General features: G+C 43.7%; 1 protein-coding gene across 3 annotated transcripts; it reads right to left on the bottom strand.

Moving 5' to 3' along the window:
• Positions 1-4,597: 4,597 nt before the first annotated feature.
• adrb3a (adrenoceptor beta 3a) lies at positions 4,598-13,612 on the bottom strand. 3 transcript variants are annotated; one of them, XM_061768507.1, is made up of 4 exons: positions 13,530-13,612; positions 13,257-13,345; positions 11,864-13,173; positions 4,598-5,772 (listed from the first exon to the last, which is right to left on the bottom strand). In XM_061768507.1, the coding sequence occupies exons 3-4, from the start codon at positions 13,153-13,155 to the stop codon at positions 5,745-5,747; spliced, it is 1,320 nt and encodes a 439-aa protein (XP_061624491.1). In that variant the 5' UTR covers positions 13,156-13,173; positions 13,257-13,345; positions 13,530-13,612; the 3' UTR covers positions 4,598-5,744. The 3 variants fall into 3 exon arrangements, with proteins under 3 accessions (XP_061624491.1, XP_061624489.1, XP_061624490.1); XM_061768505.1 differs by having other exon boundaries at positions 13,417-13,586; XM_061768506.1 differs by having other exon boundaries at positions 11,864-13,345; positions 13,417-13,586.
• Between the last annotated feature and the right edge of the window lie 5,049 nt (positions 13,613-18,661).

Below are 18,661 nucleotides of genomic sequence, written 5' to 3'. Positions count from 1 at the left end.
GAGTTCCGCACCACTGGGGTGGTGTCCACGAGCTTTTCGGAGCCACAAAAATCGTCTACACACAAACGTCCCGCTGCTAATAATAACAACTTCATTGGAATTGGGGTTGTATAATTCAAGTGACAAGTACAATTTCAAGCGAACATACCAGCACCGTAAAGGACGAGGATTTTAGAAATAGAAATGTAATTCTAAAAAAAAAAAAACAAATACCTTTTTGTTTTGAGAAAGAGGTCAATGTGACATAGCATCACACTAAAATGTGTGTCAGTGCAAAACAATACATTACACTAAAATGGTATAGTCGTGAAACATCTTATGTGTTTTATTAATTGGTAATCAAATTCTATTAAAAGAAGGCAAAAGGTTATTTACCATTACAAAGGGCAGAGAGTTCGACGGGTCCACACTGAGGATGAGTAATACAGAAAACGGAGGGAATGGATGAAAATGACCAAGGCCTCAACTTGATTTATTCCCAAATAATTGCAGAATGATATGCATGGATCGTCCAGGTGAGGGCAGTGCTGTTTAGCGCCATGTTTACACATATATTACAGTACCCGCTTCTCCAAAACAGCCTGGAAGTTGAAGCTGTTCTGTACAGACAATCAGCTCTTCTTCAAAAATGAAGATTTTTCCAAAAGAAACACAGCATCGATCACCAAAACATATTACATATAAAGACAAAGACACTGAACATGTGGATGTGTGTTAAGCTAAAAATGTTGCCATCTACAAATAGAAGCAGCCTGTAATACAACACATTTATTTGCCTCCGGTTACCGGAGAAAGTCAAACATATTAGGACATTTCTGATTATGATGCCAGTGCAAAATACAATTATAAGCTAAAGATAAGATAAAGACAACCTTTATTGGTTTTAAAATGGGGACATTGGCATCGTTTCAACAGCAATAGTGGATACAGGGAATACAAAAATTGCAAAGTGCAAGGAGGACAACAGGATATGTACCAATTGTACAGAATGCACATGAACATAATAGGCCATGCATTCACATGTACGGTACAAAGCGCAGAAGGCAGAGAGTGCTTCTTTTCAAACAATCAAACACAACTTCATTTATGTAGCACTTTTCATGCATTAGAAATGCAGCAAAAAGTGCTGCACTTTTTTATTATTTCAAGAATAGCCTCCTTGAGATGCAGTGATCTCATTTTTGAGGGGTCCTCACAACACATACAAATTATAACCAGTGTACAAAATAATTCAAGATAAATCCAGAAGAAAGACTTCCGGACGGCTTCGAGGAAATTCTGGTCCACCATCCGGCGTCTCACGAGGGGGAAGCAGTGCACCGTCAACACTGTGTATAGTGGGGATGGGGCGCTGCTGAACCTCGACTCGGGACGTTGAATACTTCGAAGACCTCCTCAATCCCACCGACACGCCTTCCCATGAGGAAGCAGAGTCTGGGTTCTCTGAGGCGGGCTCTCCTATCTCTGGAGTTAAAAAGCTCCTCGGTGGCAAGGCCCCGGGGGTGGATGAGATTCGCCCGGAGCTCTGGATGTTGTGGGGCTGTCCTGGTTGACACGCCTCTGCAACATCTCGTGGACATCGGGGGCAGTGCATCTGGATTGGCAGACTGGGGTGGTGGTCCCCCTTTTTAAGAAGGGGACCGGAGGATGTGTTCCAACTACACGGGATCACAATCCTCAGCCTCCTTGGTAAGGTGCTGGAGAGGAGGGTCCGTCGGGAAGTCGAATCTCAGATTCAAGAGGAGCAGTGTGGTTTTCGTCCTGCCCGTGGAACAGTGGACCAGCTCTACACCCTCGGCAGGGTCCTCGAGGGTGCGTGGGAGTTCACCCAACCAGTCTATGTGTTATGTGGACATGGAGAAGGCGTTCGACCGTGTTCCTCATGTAGACCTGTGGGGGGTGCTTCGGGAGTATGGGGTACCGAATCCCCTGATATGTTCGGTCCCTGTACGGCCGGAGTCAGAGTTTGGTCCGCATATCCGGCAGTAAGTCGGACTTGTTTCCAGTGAGGGTTGGACTCCGCCAAGGCTGCCCTTTGTCACCGATTCTGTTCGTAACTTTTATGGACAGAATTTCTAGGCGCAGCCAAGGCGTAGAGGGGGTCCGGTTTGGTGGCCTCAGTATTGCAACTCTGCTTTTTGCAGATGATGTGGTTCTGTTGGCTTCATCAAGCTGTGATCTCCAACTCTCACTGGAGCGGTTCACAGCCAAGTGTGAAGCGGCTGGGATGATAATCAGCACCTCCAAATCTGAGACCGTGGTCCTCAGTCGGAAAAGGGTGGCGTGCCCTCTCCGGGTCGGGGATGAGATCCTGCCCCAAGTGGAGAAGTTCAAGTATCTTGGGGTCTTGTTCACGAGTGAGGAAGAATGGAACGGGAGATCGACAGGCGGATCGGTGCAGCGTCTGCGGTGATGCGGACTTTGTATCGCTCCGTTGTGGTAAAGAAGGAGCTAAGCCGAAAGGCGAAACTCTCGATTTACCGGTTGATCAAGGTTCCTACCCTCACCTATGGTCACGAGCTGTGGGTCGTGACCGAAAGAACGAGATCCCGGATACAAGCGGCCGAAATGAGTTTCCTCCGCAGGGTGTCCGGGCTCTCCCTTAGAGATAGCGTGAGAAGCTCGGTCATTCGGGAGGATCTCAGAGCAGAGCCGCTGCTCCTCCGAGTACGAGAGGCGCCAGAGCCTGGGGCATCTGATTCAGATGCCTCCTGGACGCCTCTCCGGTGAGGTGTTCCGGGCACCTTCCACCGGGAGGAGACCCCGGGTACGACCCAGGACACGCTGGAGAGACTACGTCTTTCAGCTGGCCTGTGAAGGCCACGGGATCCCCCCGGAAGAGCTGGATGAAGTGGCTGGGGAGAGGGATGTCTGAGTGTCCGTGCTAAAGCTACTGCCCGACCTCGGATAAGCGGTAGAAAATGAATGGATGGGTGGATGAATCCAGAAGATAATCCTGTCGTGTGTTTAGTTGGAAACCGCAGCACAACGTTCATCAACAATCAACACCAACAATTAATGACTATGAAAGGTCATTGTGAGGTGGTTTGCAATCAAAGGGTCATTAAGGCAACACCTTTCCGCTCAATTTTGATACCGCCTGCAAAAATGAATCTGCTACCTGCCGGCCTTTTGTTTGGACGAAGGTTGCCAGGCAACAGAAACGGTCACCCCGGCAACACGGGCTTTGCGCACGGGAGAAGTGGGGCATTAATCTTGGATTCAGGTCATTTTGTGGCAAAATAGCGAATGGTAATTTACGAAAACACACGATAATGATGGAGAAGAAATCCAGCGTCCTTTAGAGCGTAACAGACACTCTTCAAGTTACAACAGAAGACACTGGGCCACTTTCAAGCGACTTCGAGGAAGTCCATTGTTCTCGGGGAAAGAACGTAATTCATAGTGAAAATCCGGTACGGTCGCTACCGTAATTATCTGCAGAAGAAAAAGACGTAAAGCTGGTAGTTACAAATCAGTGCACGAGGTGGCAGTAAAAGCAAGCACTTGCAGGGCGGTAAGGTCGCCAATTGGTTGGCACATCCGCCTGACAGTTAGAAGGTTTGAAGCCTTCCCGTGTGGAGTTTGCATGTGCTTCTGTGGCTTCCTCACAATTTCAAAAACATGCTTCTTATTTGAATTGAAGACTATAAATTGTCCTGAGATGTGAACGGTTGTTGGTCTCTACGTTCTCTACTTGCTGGTGACCGGTCCAGGGTGCACCAGCCGGGATACGCTCCAGCTCAACTTTGACCCCAGTGAGGATGAGTGGTACACAAAATGGGCGGATGTAAAGGAGAGTTGAGCAAACTATTGCGCCTAAGGCCTGTTTTACACCACTTAAACTTCAGTGAACCACAACAGTAAGTTGAAGCTGCGAAAAATCAGCTCCTCGCAACTCCACCATGTTGAGGCGCGTGAAAGTTGGGGGGCGGATTTGGTATCATCCGACAAAATCTCTGCATGTACGTACGTCGTACACTTGAGAAGAACCCCTGGAAATGACCACACTTACCCTAAAATGGCCGCTTCAAAACAAAATGGCAGACTTCCTGTCTTTTGGGTCAGGCTTCTTGGACTTTTTGGGGGTCCAACTCATGCCCACCAAGCATATATGTGGTGGTCACACCCATTGGCAGTTCTAGAGGGGGCTGGGAGGGGCCAGTGCCCCCCGAGCACTGGGTTTGGCCCCCTCTGTGGCCCCGCATAAAAATCTGGCCAGTCTGACCACTGGTCACACCAATATTCATTTCCACCAAGATGAAGACAGTAGCAAAATTTGGTGATTAAAAAATATATATATATACATTTTTATACATGGCAAATCCGTCAAAATAGTAATTTAGTTTGTGCCATGTACTTGAGATCTAAATATAGCATATTGATGAGCATGACTTTTTTACATGAATGTATGATTTTTTTGCAGTATTCATGTGACCAACATGCTTCGTCAATACATTAACTGTCAACATCTTTGAGGAAAGATTCACTCACATTATCACATACATTTTGATTTTTAAAAAATGTACGCAACGGTCGAGTGAAACTGATCATATAGGACGTGGCGGGTCTGCAGGGAGCACACATGCAACAAACGTTTTGCATTTCTAGTTTTATTTGTCAGCGTAACACAAATATATGGCGCCATCACACACATAACACACACCAAAGAGCCAGGGGAAGAAAAGTCATCGATGAGGCCGATGAATTTTGACTGCATCATACCATAATTCAGCGGACCTGGCAAGCAGGCAAGAGAAAGACTGGCAGCGAAGACAACTCGCTTTGAGAGACGTGGCTCAAAAGAGGTGATCTTTCTAAATTGGGATTGATTCTTACTTAAAAAAAGGTTTGCTCGTGTCATGCGATCAAACTGTGGCAGGACAAGATGAATGTGGTGCATATACATCTGCTGTACAGTACAGTACACACATGACATGATCAGAGTATCACTTACTTGCATCTTTGGTGAAGATGGATTGATGCTGCATCTCGCAATCCCCAAGAAGATGTCAGAAACAGTCGCTATCAATTTGACATCTTTGGAGCTACGTGCAAGCCCCGTACTCCACTGGCACATAACTGCAAACATTGCATACCCCAATCCTTAAAATGCTTCTCCAAAGAGGTATTTGCTAATATCCATAAATTGAATTGGGGGCGTTTTACGTGCAGCTCGTCGTAGGTTACTTGCAAATTGATGGAAAAATGCTGAAAGACAGTTTTAGTGGATAGCAAATTTTCAAAATGTGGTTTACATTGAGTTATGTTTCCATTTATAGTCGGGATTTAGACAACAACAACTGAATCGCTGGAAAGACGAAGGCTGAAAAGATACCAGAATTGATTTCACAGGGCAGCCCCTTTAATATTTATGCAATTAAAATTCCTAAACGGAAAAGAGTTTATTAAATTAGCGAGCATATTTTGCTCGCGATCATGTATATCATAAATAGATAAGTTATTATATCATTCTGTGCAAATGTTTTTACAGTTTGAAACCACAAGCAGGTGCCTATGCAGTCTGCATGTAAATAATTTTTTGTAAGTACATATTCAAATTCAGTCAGTGTTAAGTTTCACGTCGATGGCGCTGCGTACGATCAGTTGTCCAAGGTGGTGCTGTGCCACCAATCAAATCAGTCCCGCTATCTCAGTGCTGGACCTCACTGTCCACTGTGGAGGCTCCTCATTGGCTGCTGGGATTCACAGTAATGGCTTCAGTAGTGTGACATTGGCGGTCCTCATCCTTCTTTTTCCTGCAATGTGAAGCTGGGATATACACACACAAACAGATTACAACCACACAATGCCTCCAAAAATCTTTATAGCAGTTTGCTGTGCTGATTGTTTTTTTTTTTCTTTCTTTTTTTTTGACACACACATTTGATTGAGGCCATGTTGGACTCGTCTGGGAGATTGCTGAGGACGTTCCGCCCCAGGAGACCAAGTTTTCAATCTCGTTGGGGTTAGTGGTGACTTGTTTGTTGTTGAAAACTGGGTCCCATTGTGAATATTTGTCAATATTTCTGTGATGGGTGAAAGGATAATTTTGTCGACGTGCACTTCCACTTCTCCAATGAGCGATAGTTTATCCACTTTCACATGGATTTTTTTTAAAACTAATGCCACTCCAAAAATGTTCCAGCCAAAGGATTGAACCACTAGAATAACTACAGTATTTTGTCTATTTGCAGCTCAATGAGAGAAAGCCAACAAAGGAAACTCCATTTATGTTTTCATGTTCAGAAACGAGCAACTTAGGTCCACCTGATAAATAATGGACACAATTTCCAGGACACCAGTGTTCCCATTTTAAATGGAAACAAAGATCGAGGCTCTATCGCCATACTACAGCCACCATCTGTTCGTTTGAGCAGAACACTGTTAAAAAAAAATAATAAAAAAAAATAAAAAAAACTCCTCGATGAAACATGTCCAATAATCTTCAAACAGTCGTTATGGCGCCTTAATGAATTCATTAAATTAGGATGACTGAGAACCTTGTGAGCAATGTCTTCTCAGTTATAATGATACACCAAACAAAGATTTACTGATTTTGGTACAGTTTCCAGTTGTATTTGTTAAGCCTGTCACTATGGCATCCAATCGTATTGGAGGGGAGAAAAAGAAGCCCGCCGTCGCTGCGGCTCATGACAGCGACGTCGACTCGCCACCGTATCGCAACAACTTTCTCCCGCCAGCACGACATTATATCACTCCAGCAAGGTTTAAAGCTAAGTTTAGGTAAACTTACATTTACAATCATTTTGTACTGCACTGTGTGTTATTAGGCCATGAGAAAGTGCCAGGGCTTTGGCACCATTGTGTGACGTTAGGGGGTTACACAAAAAGCATAAATATAGACAAATAGATGAGTTTTTCAGTGAATAGCTAAGAATAGGGTTCACAGAAAGAAACAAAACAGGAACATTTTTACAATTGTGAACTGCAAATAGGTGACGGTTCAAGTACAGTACACCATCTTTTAATGTTTGGTGCCCCACAAAGTCTACCTAGTAACAAGTGACAGGGGGAAAAAAAGGAAGTTTTGTTTTTTTTTTGTTGTAAAGTTTTATAATGTATAACTTATTTTAGTTGTTGTCTGTGTGGTTTAGGATAAAGAAAGGAAGAACTAAAAAGGTACATCAGACAATAGAGAGTACGCTATGGTTCGTGGCATGCAGTCACTTTCACAGTCATTTTTTTTTAGTTTCGGCATAAAAATGGCCTTATTTGAATGTAATTGTGCAACTTGTTGGCCTGTGTTGGTCATGCCTTAGATGGAATGTCAGTTACAATCAGATAAGAGTGTGTACCAATTGTTTCAAAAGTCAAAGAAAGTATGATGGCCTTCTTAGGGAGAAAACTCTGTTGGTAGCATCATGCTGCCATTTCCCTTGTGTTTTTTCTTTTCTTGCTAATGACAGCAGGCATCCCCTATTCCTGCATTCTTTTATGGAAATTCCCCAACGCATCATGGACACTGATACTATCACTTCCAGCGTACATGTCTGTACAGGAAGACTCACACTCCTCCACACTGATAAGAGAAACGCAGATCCAAAAAAAAATAAAAAATAAAAATGTTTTTTAAAGACCTTCTACTAATCTGCTTTCAAAGTGTGTTGTTGAAAATAAATAGTTGTTTTCTAATGGCCAGAGTAAAGTACATTTAAAATGGGAAAAAAAAGACAAAATTAGCCTACACAAGGATAGAACACAATCTTTTTGTGGGGGCTAACTACAGTACATGATGTATTGCAGATGCCGTTAGCAACGGCAAGAGTTTTTAATGATTTTTTTTTCATTCTATTTCACAACAATGGATTTGACATAACCAATCACAATGTGATTGGATAGACTTTCAGCTTTTTAGCAGTGGTGACCTAAACATTTTCAGAAGCACCGACCTACATTTACAACCTAATTTATTTGTAAATAAATTCTGTTCCCAGCACTCTATTCTCTCCATTTCATAGCATTTCTCTTGGCTACACTGGTTCCAGTACATGTATGTGGATGTTAGATTTTTTTTGTCCAATCAGATTTCATCCTCTATGTGTTGCTATGTCAATCTAATCTGCCCTTAAGAATCAGTTGTGCTGACCGATGTAACTTCAACTATATTAGCAATGCGACTGCTTCTTTAACCAATCAGATTACAAATATATCCTCACAGGGCCGGGCTGCTGGCCCTTTGGACCACGGGCTGTACTTTTTCTACAGTTTTCACTGAACTTTTTTTCCCCCTCCTGTCCACACAATCTGATTCAACAACATTGGAGAACTTTCTAATGTTTTCAGGCTTCCTTTCCTGTGCATTAATGTTACCAGTGGTTTGCATCTTGTTTTTTTTTTTTGTTTTTTTTGTGTGTTTGTTTTGTTTTTGTTTTAGGTCTGTGTTTACATTCAGGTCTCTAGATTGTAGATTTTACCAGACAGCAGGTTACAGTGAAAACAAGACATTTTGAAGGCAAAGAACTTTTTCAGTCAGTGGCCTGACAACAATTCCAAAATCCAAACAAACATAAGGACATTTAGCTTTGAACATGTGATGACACGTGATCAAACTAACTAATATAACTAAGCAAGACAAGTCAAATCAACAGTTTCACTTCCTGTCATGTAACACTAGTTTAACACTAAAAACAATATTTCACTAGTTACATCCCGAGTTACAACGAGGTTTCCATATCAGATGGATGAAGCGAGACCATATGACATTTCCAATATATGTACTAAAGAAGAACAGTGGAACTTCCAAAATTGAACACAACCCACTCTGTGATGCCAGTCAACTTTTTTTGGAATATCTTTTGATGCGCAACAGACACGGCGGGATGAGCGTGCAAACGGAGGCATGGTGCAAGTTGCCTCGTGCAGACAGCGCAATTGGTTTCACTCAACGGTCAAACAAACACAACTGGAGCGTTTACAGTCCGCATTTTTTTGTGCCAATCTATGTGAGCACTGTGAACAAACTCAGCCCTTCGAAAAGCTTCAAACCCGCCCAGATGTGTTGTTTAAAGTGTACAATGTGAACACAGAAGCACTTTAGGTTCAGATGTGTAGCAGAAGTGCAGCAGAAAGAGAATCGGGTCCACTTACGATGTTGGATTGGTACGTCTGTTTAAGTCTTTCTAGCTTACTGTACTTGAATCAAACAAGTTCAGTTCGTTTAAAATGGATTATAGGTGAGCACTTCCTTAAGCAGCTTCTAACAAGGCACATATAATATTGCAACGCTATTCCTAGATAGCAAAATGACCCTTACCCTGCCCAAATATTGAGTTAAAGTGATGCATTTTGGGGCCATTTTCATTGTGTTTTGGACACTGACTATTTTGTCAAGCTGTAAAGAAAATAATAAAAATAGCTACTATTACTAGTCACTATTTCTTCCAGTCATTTGCTACTTCCGTCTGTCATTCCCAGCTAAAATTCACTTCAACTCAACATTTGAAATGAATGCTTTTGGGCTTATGTGTACATTTAGATTTTCTTGACATTTTCTTCAGCATGTACGGATGGATTGGACAGGCCTTAGCCTCGGCTTCCACTTGGAGGAGTAGCTATAACCAGTGGTCATGAAAAACAAATAGGAATGGTAGCAGCTCACGAACAATTACTGTGTTGTCGTCATTAGGATGGTGTATACGGGACAGACTGTGGGCTGCTGCCGGCAATGTTGATAAGGGCTGCCGTGATATTCCTGCAAGCATTTCTCGGAAACAAAGTAGCTCAAAGTATTGAGAGTCACCACAACGCATTATGACTACAAGAAACTAATATTTGAAGTTGATAGTTGCATTCATTCAACCTGACTCTGATCCTCCATACAACTCCTTTAAAATGTTTTTTTTTTTTTTTTTTTTTTTATATCCTCCTAAATGTCTCTTCTTGTTTCATAGCAATATTGATTGCGCCTGTAAAATTCCACCAGAAGTATTTATGATACATATCGTTGCATAAAGCAACAAAGTCAATATTTAAATATGAAGTATCGTACTTTCATAAGGAAATACAATACGGGGCAGACAAACGTGTGTTGCCTTAGATTTGAATGACTTATGAATAAGAATTGATATCGAATGACATATAAAGGAGAAATTAATGAAAACATTTACATCACGAGCACCTTTAAAAAGAACATTTTAAACATTTAAACTGAAATTCCTGCTTGACACTTGCGAATGACATGAAGCAGTACACTGTGGCTCACTATCTGGCTTACACTATTGCCACAATTTATTTAGTTTCAACTCTAATCTGGAGTTTCTACGATGTATACAGTACCTACCAAAGAAGAGACTTATTATATAGTGTAGTGTAAGCAATAGAATTAATGAGATACTAGCATTTAAAACTAACAAACAGGGAAAAGCAGCATATTTATTCATATTGCCGACGTGATTGTGTAGTGAATTTTATGAAACAATCAACACAAATTTTTGTATTAGGTTGAATTTCATTTCTATTAGCAATAATTACTTTGTGTTGTTGTTTGTTTGTTTTGTTGTTGTTGTTGTTGTTTTTAATTTAAAAAAAAAAAAAAATACAGTCCAAAGAACTATCATGCTGTTTTTCTGCAGTTTTCTTGTTATGGCCGCACCTTGGTGTGACATTGAGCAAAATGTTTTGGAGTTCCAGCTACAGTTTAAGCTGTGTGCTCAACAGCCTGTGCAGTTAATTGGACAGAGTGTGCTGTGCATATATGATAAAGATTTATCTGCTGTGCTGGGCACTGGGCACGGTCCACCGAGGCCCCCTCGACTGGCGAAGACCCATCCTAATATTTGCCGATATGTGCCACAAATCTCACCGTGTTGGCCGTGCAAGGGCACTAAATCCACTGTTTTAATTCACAAACCGGATAGTAACGGTGACTGCAAAAAACTCCATGAGTAATAGGATGTTTTTACATCAATTCAAGAAATTAATTATGCACACATAATCAAATCACTGATATTGTTGCAGTCCTCATGTAGTCTAATTGAAGCAAGTATTAAGTTCCAGTTTAATTTAGTTGTGCTGAAACAGCAAATGCTTCAGATGATTTCTTTTTCTGCACAATTCTGCTGACATGGCTGAAGAATGCACAACATGGAGCTCTGCTTTCACTGTATGCAATACAGCGAATGTAGTTTATTTTTAAGTAACCAGAACACGAAAATGACAATTCATAACTTAAATTATGTGAACGTTTTACAGGAAACAGTATGCAATTATATTTGTATTTGTACTGTTGTGTATTGTAAGATGAGCAATATTTCAAATGCATTGAATAAACTTTGTTATTCCATATCTGTATACCATATGGAGAACATAATTAACTAATGTGACATTATTGATTAAGTTACCAGTGAATTATTGTTGTGCTTTGTCCCTGAGGGCCCAGAAAGACTCCTGAGAATAAAATGTACTACTAATAATATATCAATAAATAATATGTGGACCTATTTCCTTGTCATCATATTGTTGAGACATAAACAGCACGTTTAGGCAATTGATGCCTTTTCCCCCATGTCACTGCATATTTTGTTTATCTGCAACTGGAAGTCGAAATGTGGTAAATAATGACTTTCATGACTTGGGTACTTCATTGCTGATCTGTCACGTGGCATAACCACTAATGCTATACACTTAACTTAGATGGAACGTCGCTCATCAAGTCAATGCCGCGGCTGTTCAATGCTACGACATTCCCACAGTTGGCCCGTGTTTGCATGCACAATAAGCAGTATGCATAAAACATCTGCAGTCCGGAAAATTTACCATTAAGCGTGCAGTTAAGAGTCATGGCAACTGTTTGGATGGAAGAGAGGATAAAAGTAAGAAAAAAATAAAACATTTTACTTACAATCTGGCCTCTGGTTGTGATGACTCACTGAACTGTGTGCTGCCGTTGGACTGGAGAGGAACTGGGGAAGCTTCTTCGCTCTTGTTCCCTCGAGTACCGGTCAAGCTCGGAGCTTTATGGAAAGAGCCCCCCAGGCCCGACTCGGCCCGCCATTGAAAGCAGGAGCAGCGGGTCCGCACTTCTTTGTAGAAGGTATTGAGCCACAGGGAGGACAGCCACGGACAGCCCAGAAGGTTCTTGAAGGCGACGCGGAACTCGGGGCTCCGGCAGTAAATGATTGGATTGAGGCCAGAGTTGACGTAACCCAGCCAGTTTAAGAGTCTGAAGATCCTCTCCGACGGAACGCTTCGGTCAAAAGCGTTGATGATGTTGGCGACGAAGAACGGGAGCCAGCACACGGTAAATGTCCCCATGATGATACCTAAAGTTTTTAGGGCCTTGTGTTCTTTGACAAGCAATAACCGCGACGGTCTTCGCTTGATGCCCTTCCTCCACAGACCACTGTTGCACGTACCCTGGCTTATGCACACCGACTGGAGGGCCGCATTGTTCAATTCGGAACCGCCTTGCATTTGCATTGCTGGACACTCGTGCTTGAAACGCATTCTGCTTTTATCGATGAGCTTCACCTGCCGTCTCGCTATTAGGAAGACCTTCGCGTACACGAAGATCATGATAAAGAGAGGAATGTAAAAAGACACTATGGAAGATACGATGGCGTACGCCCAGTTGGTGACAAAGTCACAGCAAGCGGGGTCATCGTAGCACATTCTGGCTTCGTATTCGTTGTCCGCGCGCCAGTAGCCTTTCATAATCGGTACGAACGAGATTAAGGCAGAAACGATCCACACCAAGCAAACGATTGCCCTGGCGCGCCACTTACACAGTAAAACTTGGTGTCGGAGCGGCCTCGTGATCGCTATGTAGCGGTCCACCGCTATCACACAGAGCGTCTCTATGCTCGCCGTCACGCACAAAACATCCACCGAAGTCCAGAAATCGCACGAGGTTTCGTCCAACTGCCAGTTGCCAGTCAGCACGATGGTGGCCCCCAAGGGCACCACCAGGACGCCCATGATGAGATCAGCGCACGCCAGAGACATGATGAAGATGTTTGTTGTGGTCTGGAGCTGGGAAGTCGAAGCTACAGCGATGATGACTAGCAGATTTCCCACCACGATGATGACGATGACAGCGACCAGTACGAGGAGGATCCAGGATCCCGCGGCAGGGTGGTAGGGGGCCGTGTTGTTGCTCAAGGCGGACGCTGATGCGCTCAGGTTGCCGTCCATTATTCACCAGCTCAGTCACTAGAAGTTTTGCACACCCAGCCTTTTGAAAGTCATAAATGTGCTAGCCGCTTGCACAAAGCAGATGCTCTGACATGTCTCACCTCAGGAGGATTGCTTGGCCGCACTCAAACTTCAGCCCGGGCTTCCCATGCTTCCACAAACGAGGACCTCTTAATGGAGTCAACATGTTCTGTCCAAAAAAAGTAAATTTCCCTCAATGCTGAAACAATAAAAGTTCACGGAGTTGGTAAAAGTCCAAACCTTAATTGAACAAAGTCAGCCTTGTCCGCAATCATCACCAACAGCTGCACGATCGACAACTGCGACAGTTTGATAATGATAAAGAAGAGAAGTGCATCAGAGTGAGAGCCCACCTTTTGCGTCTGCTCTCCTTCTCTCCCTCGCTCTCTCTCTCTCTCTCTCTCTCTCTCTCTCTCTCCCTCTCAGCTGTCTATGATTGTGGCGGCCGAGGGGAGGAGTTGAAGGATGTGAGCGCTGTCCAGTGTGCAGAAACCAAACATGCATTTGTGGCTTCACTCAATCATGAAGATACAAACTGTTTAAAGTAACAACACCTAAGTACTGGTTTTATGTGTACTACATTTCTTTATTTCTCCTTGCTATTGAGTATTTACTGGATGTTGATGACTACATGGGTCATTTCTGACTATTGGTACCTTTTCTGTACCCGTGAAAATACATTTTATGACTTTTATGACCCCTGCGCCTCCCCGGTGAGGTGTTCCGGGCACGTCCCACCGGGAGCAGACCCCAGGGGCGACCCGGGACACGCTGGAGAGACTACGTCGCTCGGCTGGCCTGTGAACGCCTCGGGATCCCCTCGGAAGAGCTGGATGAAGTGGCTGGGTAGACTTCCCTGCTGAAGCTACTGCCCCCGCGACCTGACCTCAGATGAGCGGAAGACAATGGATGGATGGATGGATGGATGGAGGGATGAGTGGACTTTAGTTTGCCCCAGCCACCTCATCTGGCTCCTCTCGATGTGGAGGAGCAGCGACTGTACTCTGAGATCCTCCCGGATGACGGAGCTTCTCACCCTATCTCTAAGGGAGAGCCCGGACACCCTGCGGAGGAAACTCATGTCGGCCGCTTGTATCCAGGATCTCGTTCTTTCGGTCACAACCCACAGCTCGTGACCATAGGTGAAGCTTGGAACGTAGATCGACCGGTAAATTGAGAGATTTGCCTTTCGGCTTAGCTCCTTCTTTACCACAACGGACCGATACAAAGTCTGCATCACTGCAGACGCCGCACCGATCAGCCTGTCGATCTCCCGTTCCATTCTTCCCTCAATTGTGAACAAGACCCCAAGATACTTGAACTCCTCCACTTGGGGCAGGATCTCATCCCCAAGTTATGAACAGAAACGGTGACAAAGGGCAGCCTTAGCGGAGTCCAACCCTCACAGGGAACGAGTCCGACTTACTGCCGGATATGCGGATCAAACTCTGACTACGGTCATACAGGGACCGAACAGCCCGTATCAGGGCGTTCGGTAGCCCATACTCCCGAAGCACCCCCCACAGGACCCCCGAGGGACACGGTCGAACGCCTTCTCCAAGGTCACAAAACACATGTAGACTGGGTCGGCGAACTCCCATGCACCCTCGAGGACCCTGCCGAGGGTGTAGAGCTGGTCCACTGTTCCACGACCAGGACGAAAACCACACTGCTCCTCCTGAATCTGAGATTCGACTTCCTGACCTCTTCTCCAGCACCCCTGAATAGACCTTACCAGGGAGGTCTGCGAAGTATTCTCCCCACCGACTCACAACGTCCCGAGTCGAGGTCAGCAGCGCCCCATCCCCACTATACACAGTGTTGGTGGTGCACTGCTTTCCGACCACCTTACGGCCACAGCTCCGGATGGCCGCCTCAGCAATGGAGGCGCGGAACATGGTCCACTCAGACTCGATGTCCCCCGCCTCCCCCGGAACATGGGCAAAGTTTTGTCGGAGGTGTGAGTTGAAACTCCTTCCAGCAAGTGCGATGACACGACCACAAAGTCGATCATCAAACTGCGACCTAGGGTGTCCTGGTGCCAAGTGCACGTGTGGACACCCTTCTGCTTGAACATGGTGTTCGTTATGGACAATCCGTGATGAGCACAGAAGTCCAATAACAGAACACCGCTCGGGTTCTGATCGGGCCAGAGAGGTGACAATCCACGCCCCTGGAGCCAGCTTCTGTAGCCGGGCAACGGATCGCGAAGGTCCCTGCCTTCGGCCACCGACCAGCTCGCACTGCACCCGACCCCTATGGCCCCTCCCACAGGTGGAGAGCCTATGGGAAGGGGGTCTTTAGTTTTACTTAAAATAATAAAATACTTATTATGAAAACATTTCATCTATGATTGTGGTTTTACTTCTGACATAAACACAAAATAATGCCTGTAAAATGCTTTTGTTTTTGTTTTTTCAAGAGATGTTAACTTGTTTTTGTGGCCCAGAGCTCCCCTTAAATGATGCCCCAAGGACAGATTTTCTGTTTCAGAGACATATTTACAATTTAAATATAAATAAATGAATAGAAATGCTTTTTCATCATCGCTTACATTTGCTTCAAATGTCTCAAAATATAAATAAATATGAATAGAAATATTTTCCATCTATTGTGTGTCCCGAGGAAACTTTCTGACTTTTTTTTTTTTTTTTTTTTTTTGGGGGGGGGGGGGGGGGGGGGGGTGGATGGAGGAGGCATTTTGAAGTGTCTCAACATGTCTGCCATTTGTTTCGGCTGCTGCTGCAGTAACACTCTTTTCCATTTAGGAGGGTATTTTCTGACGCTCATAAAATGTGTTTCTGTTGTGTTGTTTGGGGAAGGAGTGCGTTTGTTTGGATGGGGAAATATTTATGTAATTGTTAATTTGTTGAATGTTGTGTATTCTCAGTAAATATTTAGTTAATAATAAAATTACTCTTAAAATTCACTGGGTCAGTGCTGGGAATTCCACACTCTTGGATTCTTTCCACCCTGTTGAGTGCCTTTCCACTGTGTTAGCCATAGTAATTATAAAAAAAATAAATTAACAAGTATATTAAATGTTTTGTGTGTGTGCGTGTGTGCGTGTGTCTGTCTGTGAAAATGTCTGTCATTATTTCCAATGGAAGCCCAAATTGAATGCAGCTGCAAGGTTAAAACACCATTGACAAGTCTAATGTAAAAGAATAAAAGGCAAGCATATTAAGAACAGCTCTGAAATGAAAATTAAACCTCTGCATTATATAATCCAATCTATCTGGACCAATATACACTTAGGTCCGCAAATATTTTATTCATGATGGCTTCCTTCACTTGCTGTGAGTTGTCCTTGGGCTACAGTTTGTTAGCGCCGGTCAAACTTTTGCCAAATCAACTCCGAACTTTAGTCTGTTTCGTGTGCCTTGAAGTAACGAGGGAATGGATTGCTCCAGGTCTGTAAACCTTGAATGAGTCAATTGTCCAAATGCTTGATCCCCTCACAATGGAGGAACTAAATCCTACAGTAATGTTGTAAATGTCATATTTCTGTAAAAACCTCTTAAATTTAAGAAAGTCTATAAAATCACAGCTTGAAATCGTGTTGTTACATAAAGGCAAGATGATTGGAGCCTCGGCATTGCCCAAATATTTCTGCATCTAACTGCACATTATAATTATTATTATTTGTTTCCTTTTTTAAGCTCTCCAACATATCTTTAAAATGTGTACCACATTTACACACCTCAAGTGAATGGCATGAAATGTATAACTTGCAGATGATGCCTTTTTCCAAAGTTGTGTGTTAAATGTGGTGTACACTTGTTAACCTATTAAGGGCATCTGTCACTTGACAGTGTCAACATCGTGACAGGCTTTTCCATGGCCTGCCCGTGTTCAGATTCTGGACTGTCAAATGAGACTTGAGCGAATGTAGTTGTCGGTCGTCTCCAATGAACGCACGAGAGACGTTTTCCGCTTGGTGGTTACATTTAATTGACAACTTGGCAACATCAGACACCGTTTGCAGATGTCGTGGAAGATATAGACGAAAGGAGCATTTTGGATGGTCAAGAAAACATGAACAAACCTTTTTCTTACAGAAATACACAAGCTGTTTTGCAATATGTTATAAATCCATTTTGATTATTCGGAGAAAAATGACATTTATTTACATAGACCAGTAAATTCAACAAACATTCATGTTATCCTGTTAGATCAATTCATTGTCTAAATCTTTACATATTCAACAAAAGATAATACTGGAGATCAGGGGTCACCGACATGGTGCCCGTGGGCACCAGGTTGCCCCTAAGGACCGCATGAGTAGCTTGCAGGCATGTTCTAAAATGTTCTAAAAATAGCTCAGCATTGATGCGACGGGATTTCCTAGGAATGTTGTAGAAGACTATTATTAACAATTCTTGTGAAATCATTTACATGATCAGTGTCCTCACATCGATGAATGTTATTAATTATTATTAACATACAATTGTGTAACGCCTGTGCGGCGTTTGCATGTTCTCCCAGTGCCTGGGTGGGTTTTCTCCGGGCACTCCGGTTTCCTCCCACATCCCAAAAACATGCATGCTAGGTTAATTGACAACTCTAAATTGCCCGTAGGTGTGAAGGTGAGTGCGAATGGTTGTGTGTTTGTATGTGCCCTGCGATTGGCTGGCAACCAGTTCAGGGTGTACCCCGCCTCCTGCCCGATGATAGGCTCCAGCACGCCTGCGACCCGCGTGAGGGGAAGCGCGACAGAAAATGGATGGATGGATGGATGGATGGATGGATACAATTAAGTGGTAGTTTGTTTCAGAAGTGTGTATAAAACTAGTAGCGCTTCACATTAATCGGTACCCAAGAAGTTTTCAAAAGTGTCGTTGTTTGTTTTTTGTTTGTTTTTTTTTTAAAGTGGTTCTTCCTTAAGACTGACAGTGGCCAGTTATTTTTATTTATTTTTTTCAAAATCCGGATTGATTTTTTTCCACCGGACCAGACAGGTAGGCTTGCATGTAGATTCAAAGGATTATTGATTCCGCACCAAGCTTTGTAAGCTGTTTCAACAGATATTCAGCTTTCGAGGGAGAACGGGATGGAAAATTGACTTTTTAATTGATTGCATACAAATAGTCGGTTTGTTAGGGTGGCTATCCAATCATTCAGTGTGAAATTAAACAACCAAGTGAATCTCTTATCTGCCTATTTCGGGATATGTGTCGGCACGGTGAACTACTGGTTAGCACATCTGCCTCACAGTTGTGGGGATCGGGGTTCAAATCCCATGTTCTCCCCGTGCCTGGGTGGGTTTTCTCCGGGCGCTCCAGTTTACTCCTACATCCCAAAAAACATGCGTGGTAGGTTGATTGAAGACTCTAAATTGACCCGTAGGTGTGAATGTGAGTGCCCTGCGATTGGCTGGCGACCGGTTCGGGGTGTACGCCGCCTCCCGCCCGATGCTAGCTGGGATAGGCTCCAGCAGCCCGCGACCCGCGTGAGGAGAAGCGGTAAAGAAAATGGATAGATG

This window comes from Phyllopteryx taeniolatus, chromosome 3 (genome assembly GCF_024500385.1).
Source record: "Phyllopteryx taeniolatus isolate TA_2022b chromosome 3, UOR_Ptae_1.2, whole genome shotgun sequence".
In the NCBI taxonomy this organism is placed as follows: domain Eukaryota; kingdom Metazoa; phylum Chordata; class Actinopteri; order Syngnathiformes; family Syngnathidae; genus Phyllopteryx; species Phyllopteryx taeniolatus.
This window is presented reverse-complemented; position numbering and strand designations above follow the sequence as displayed.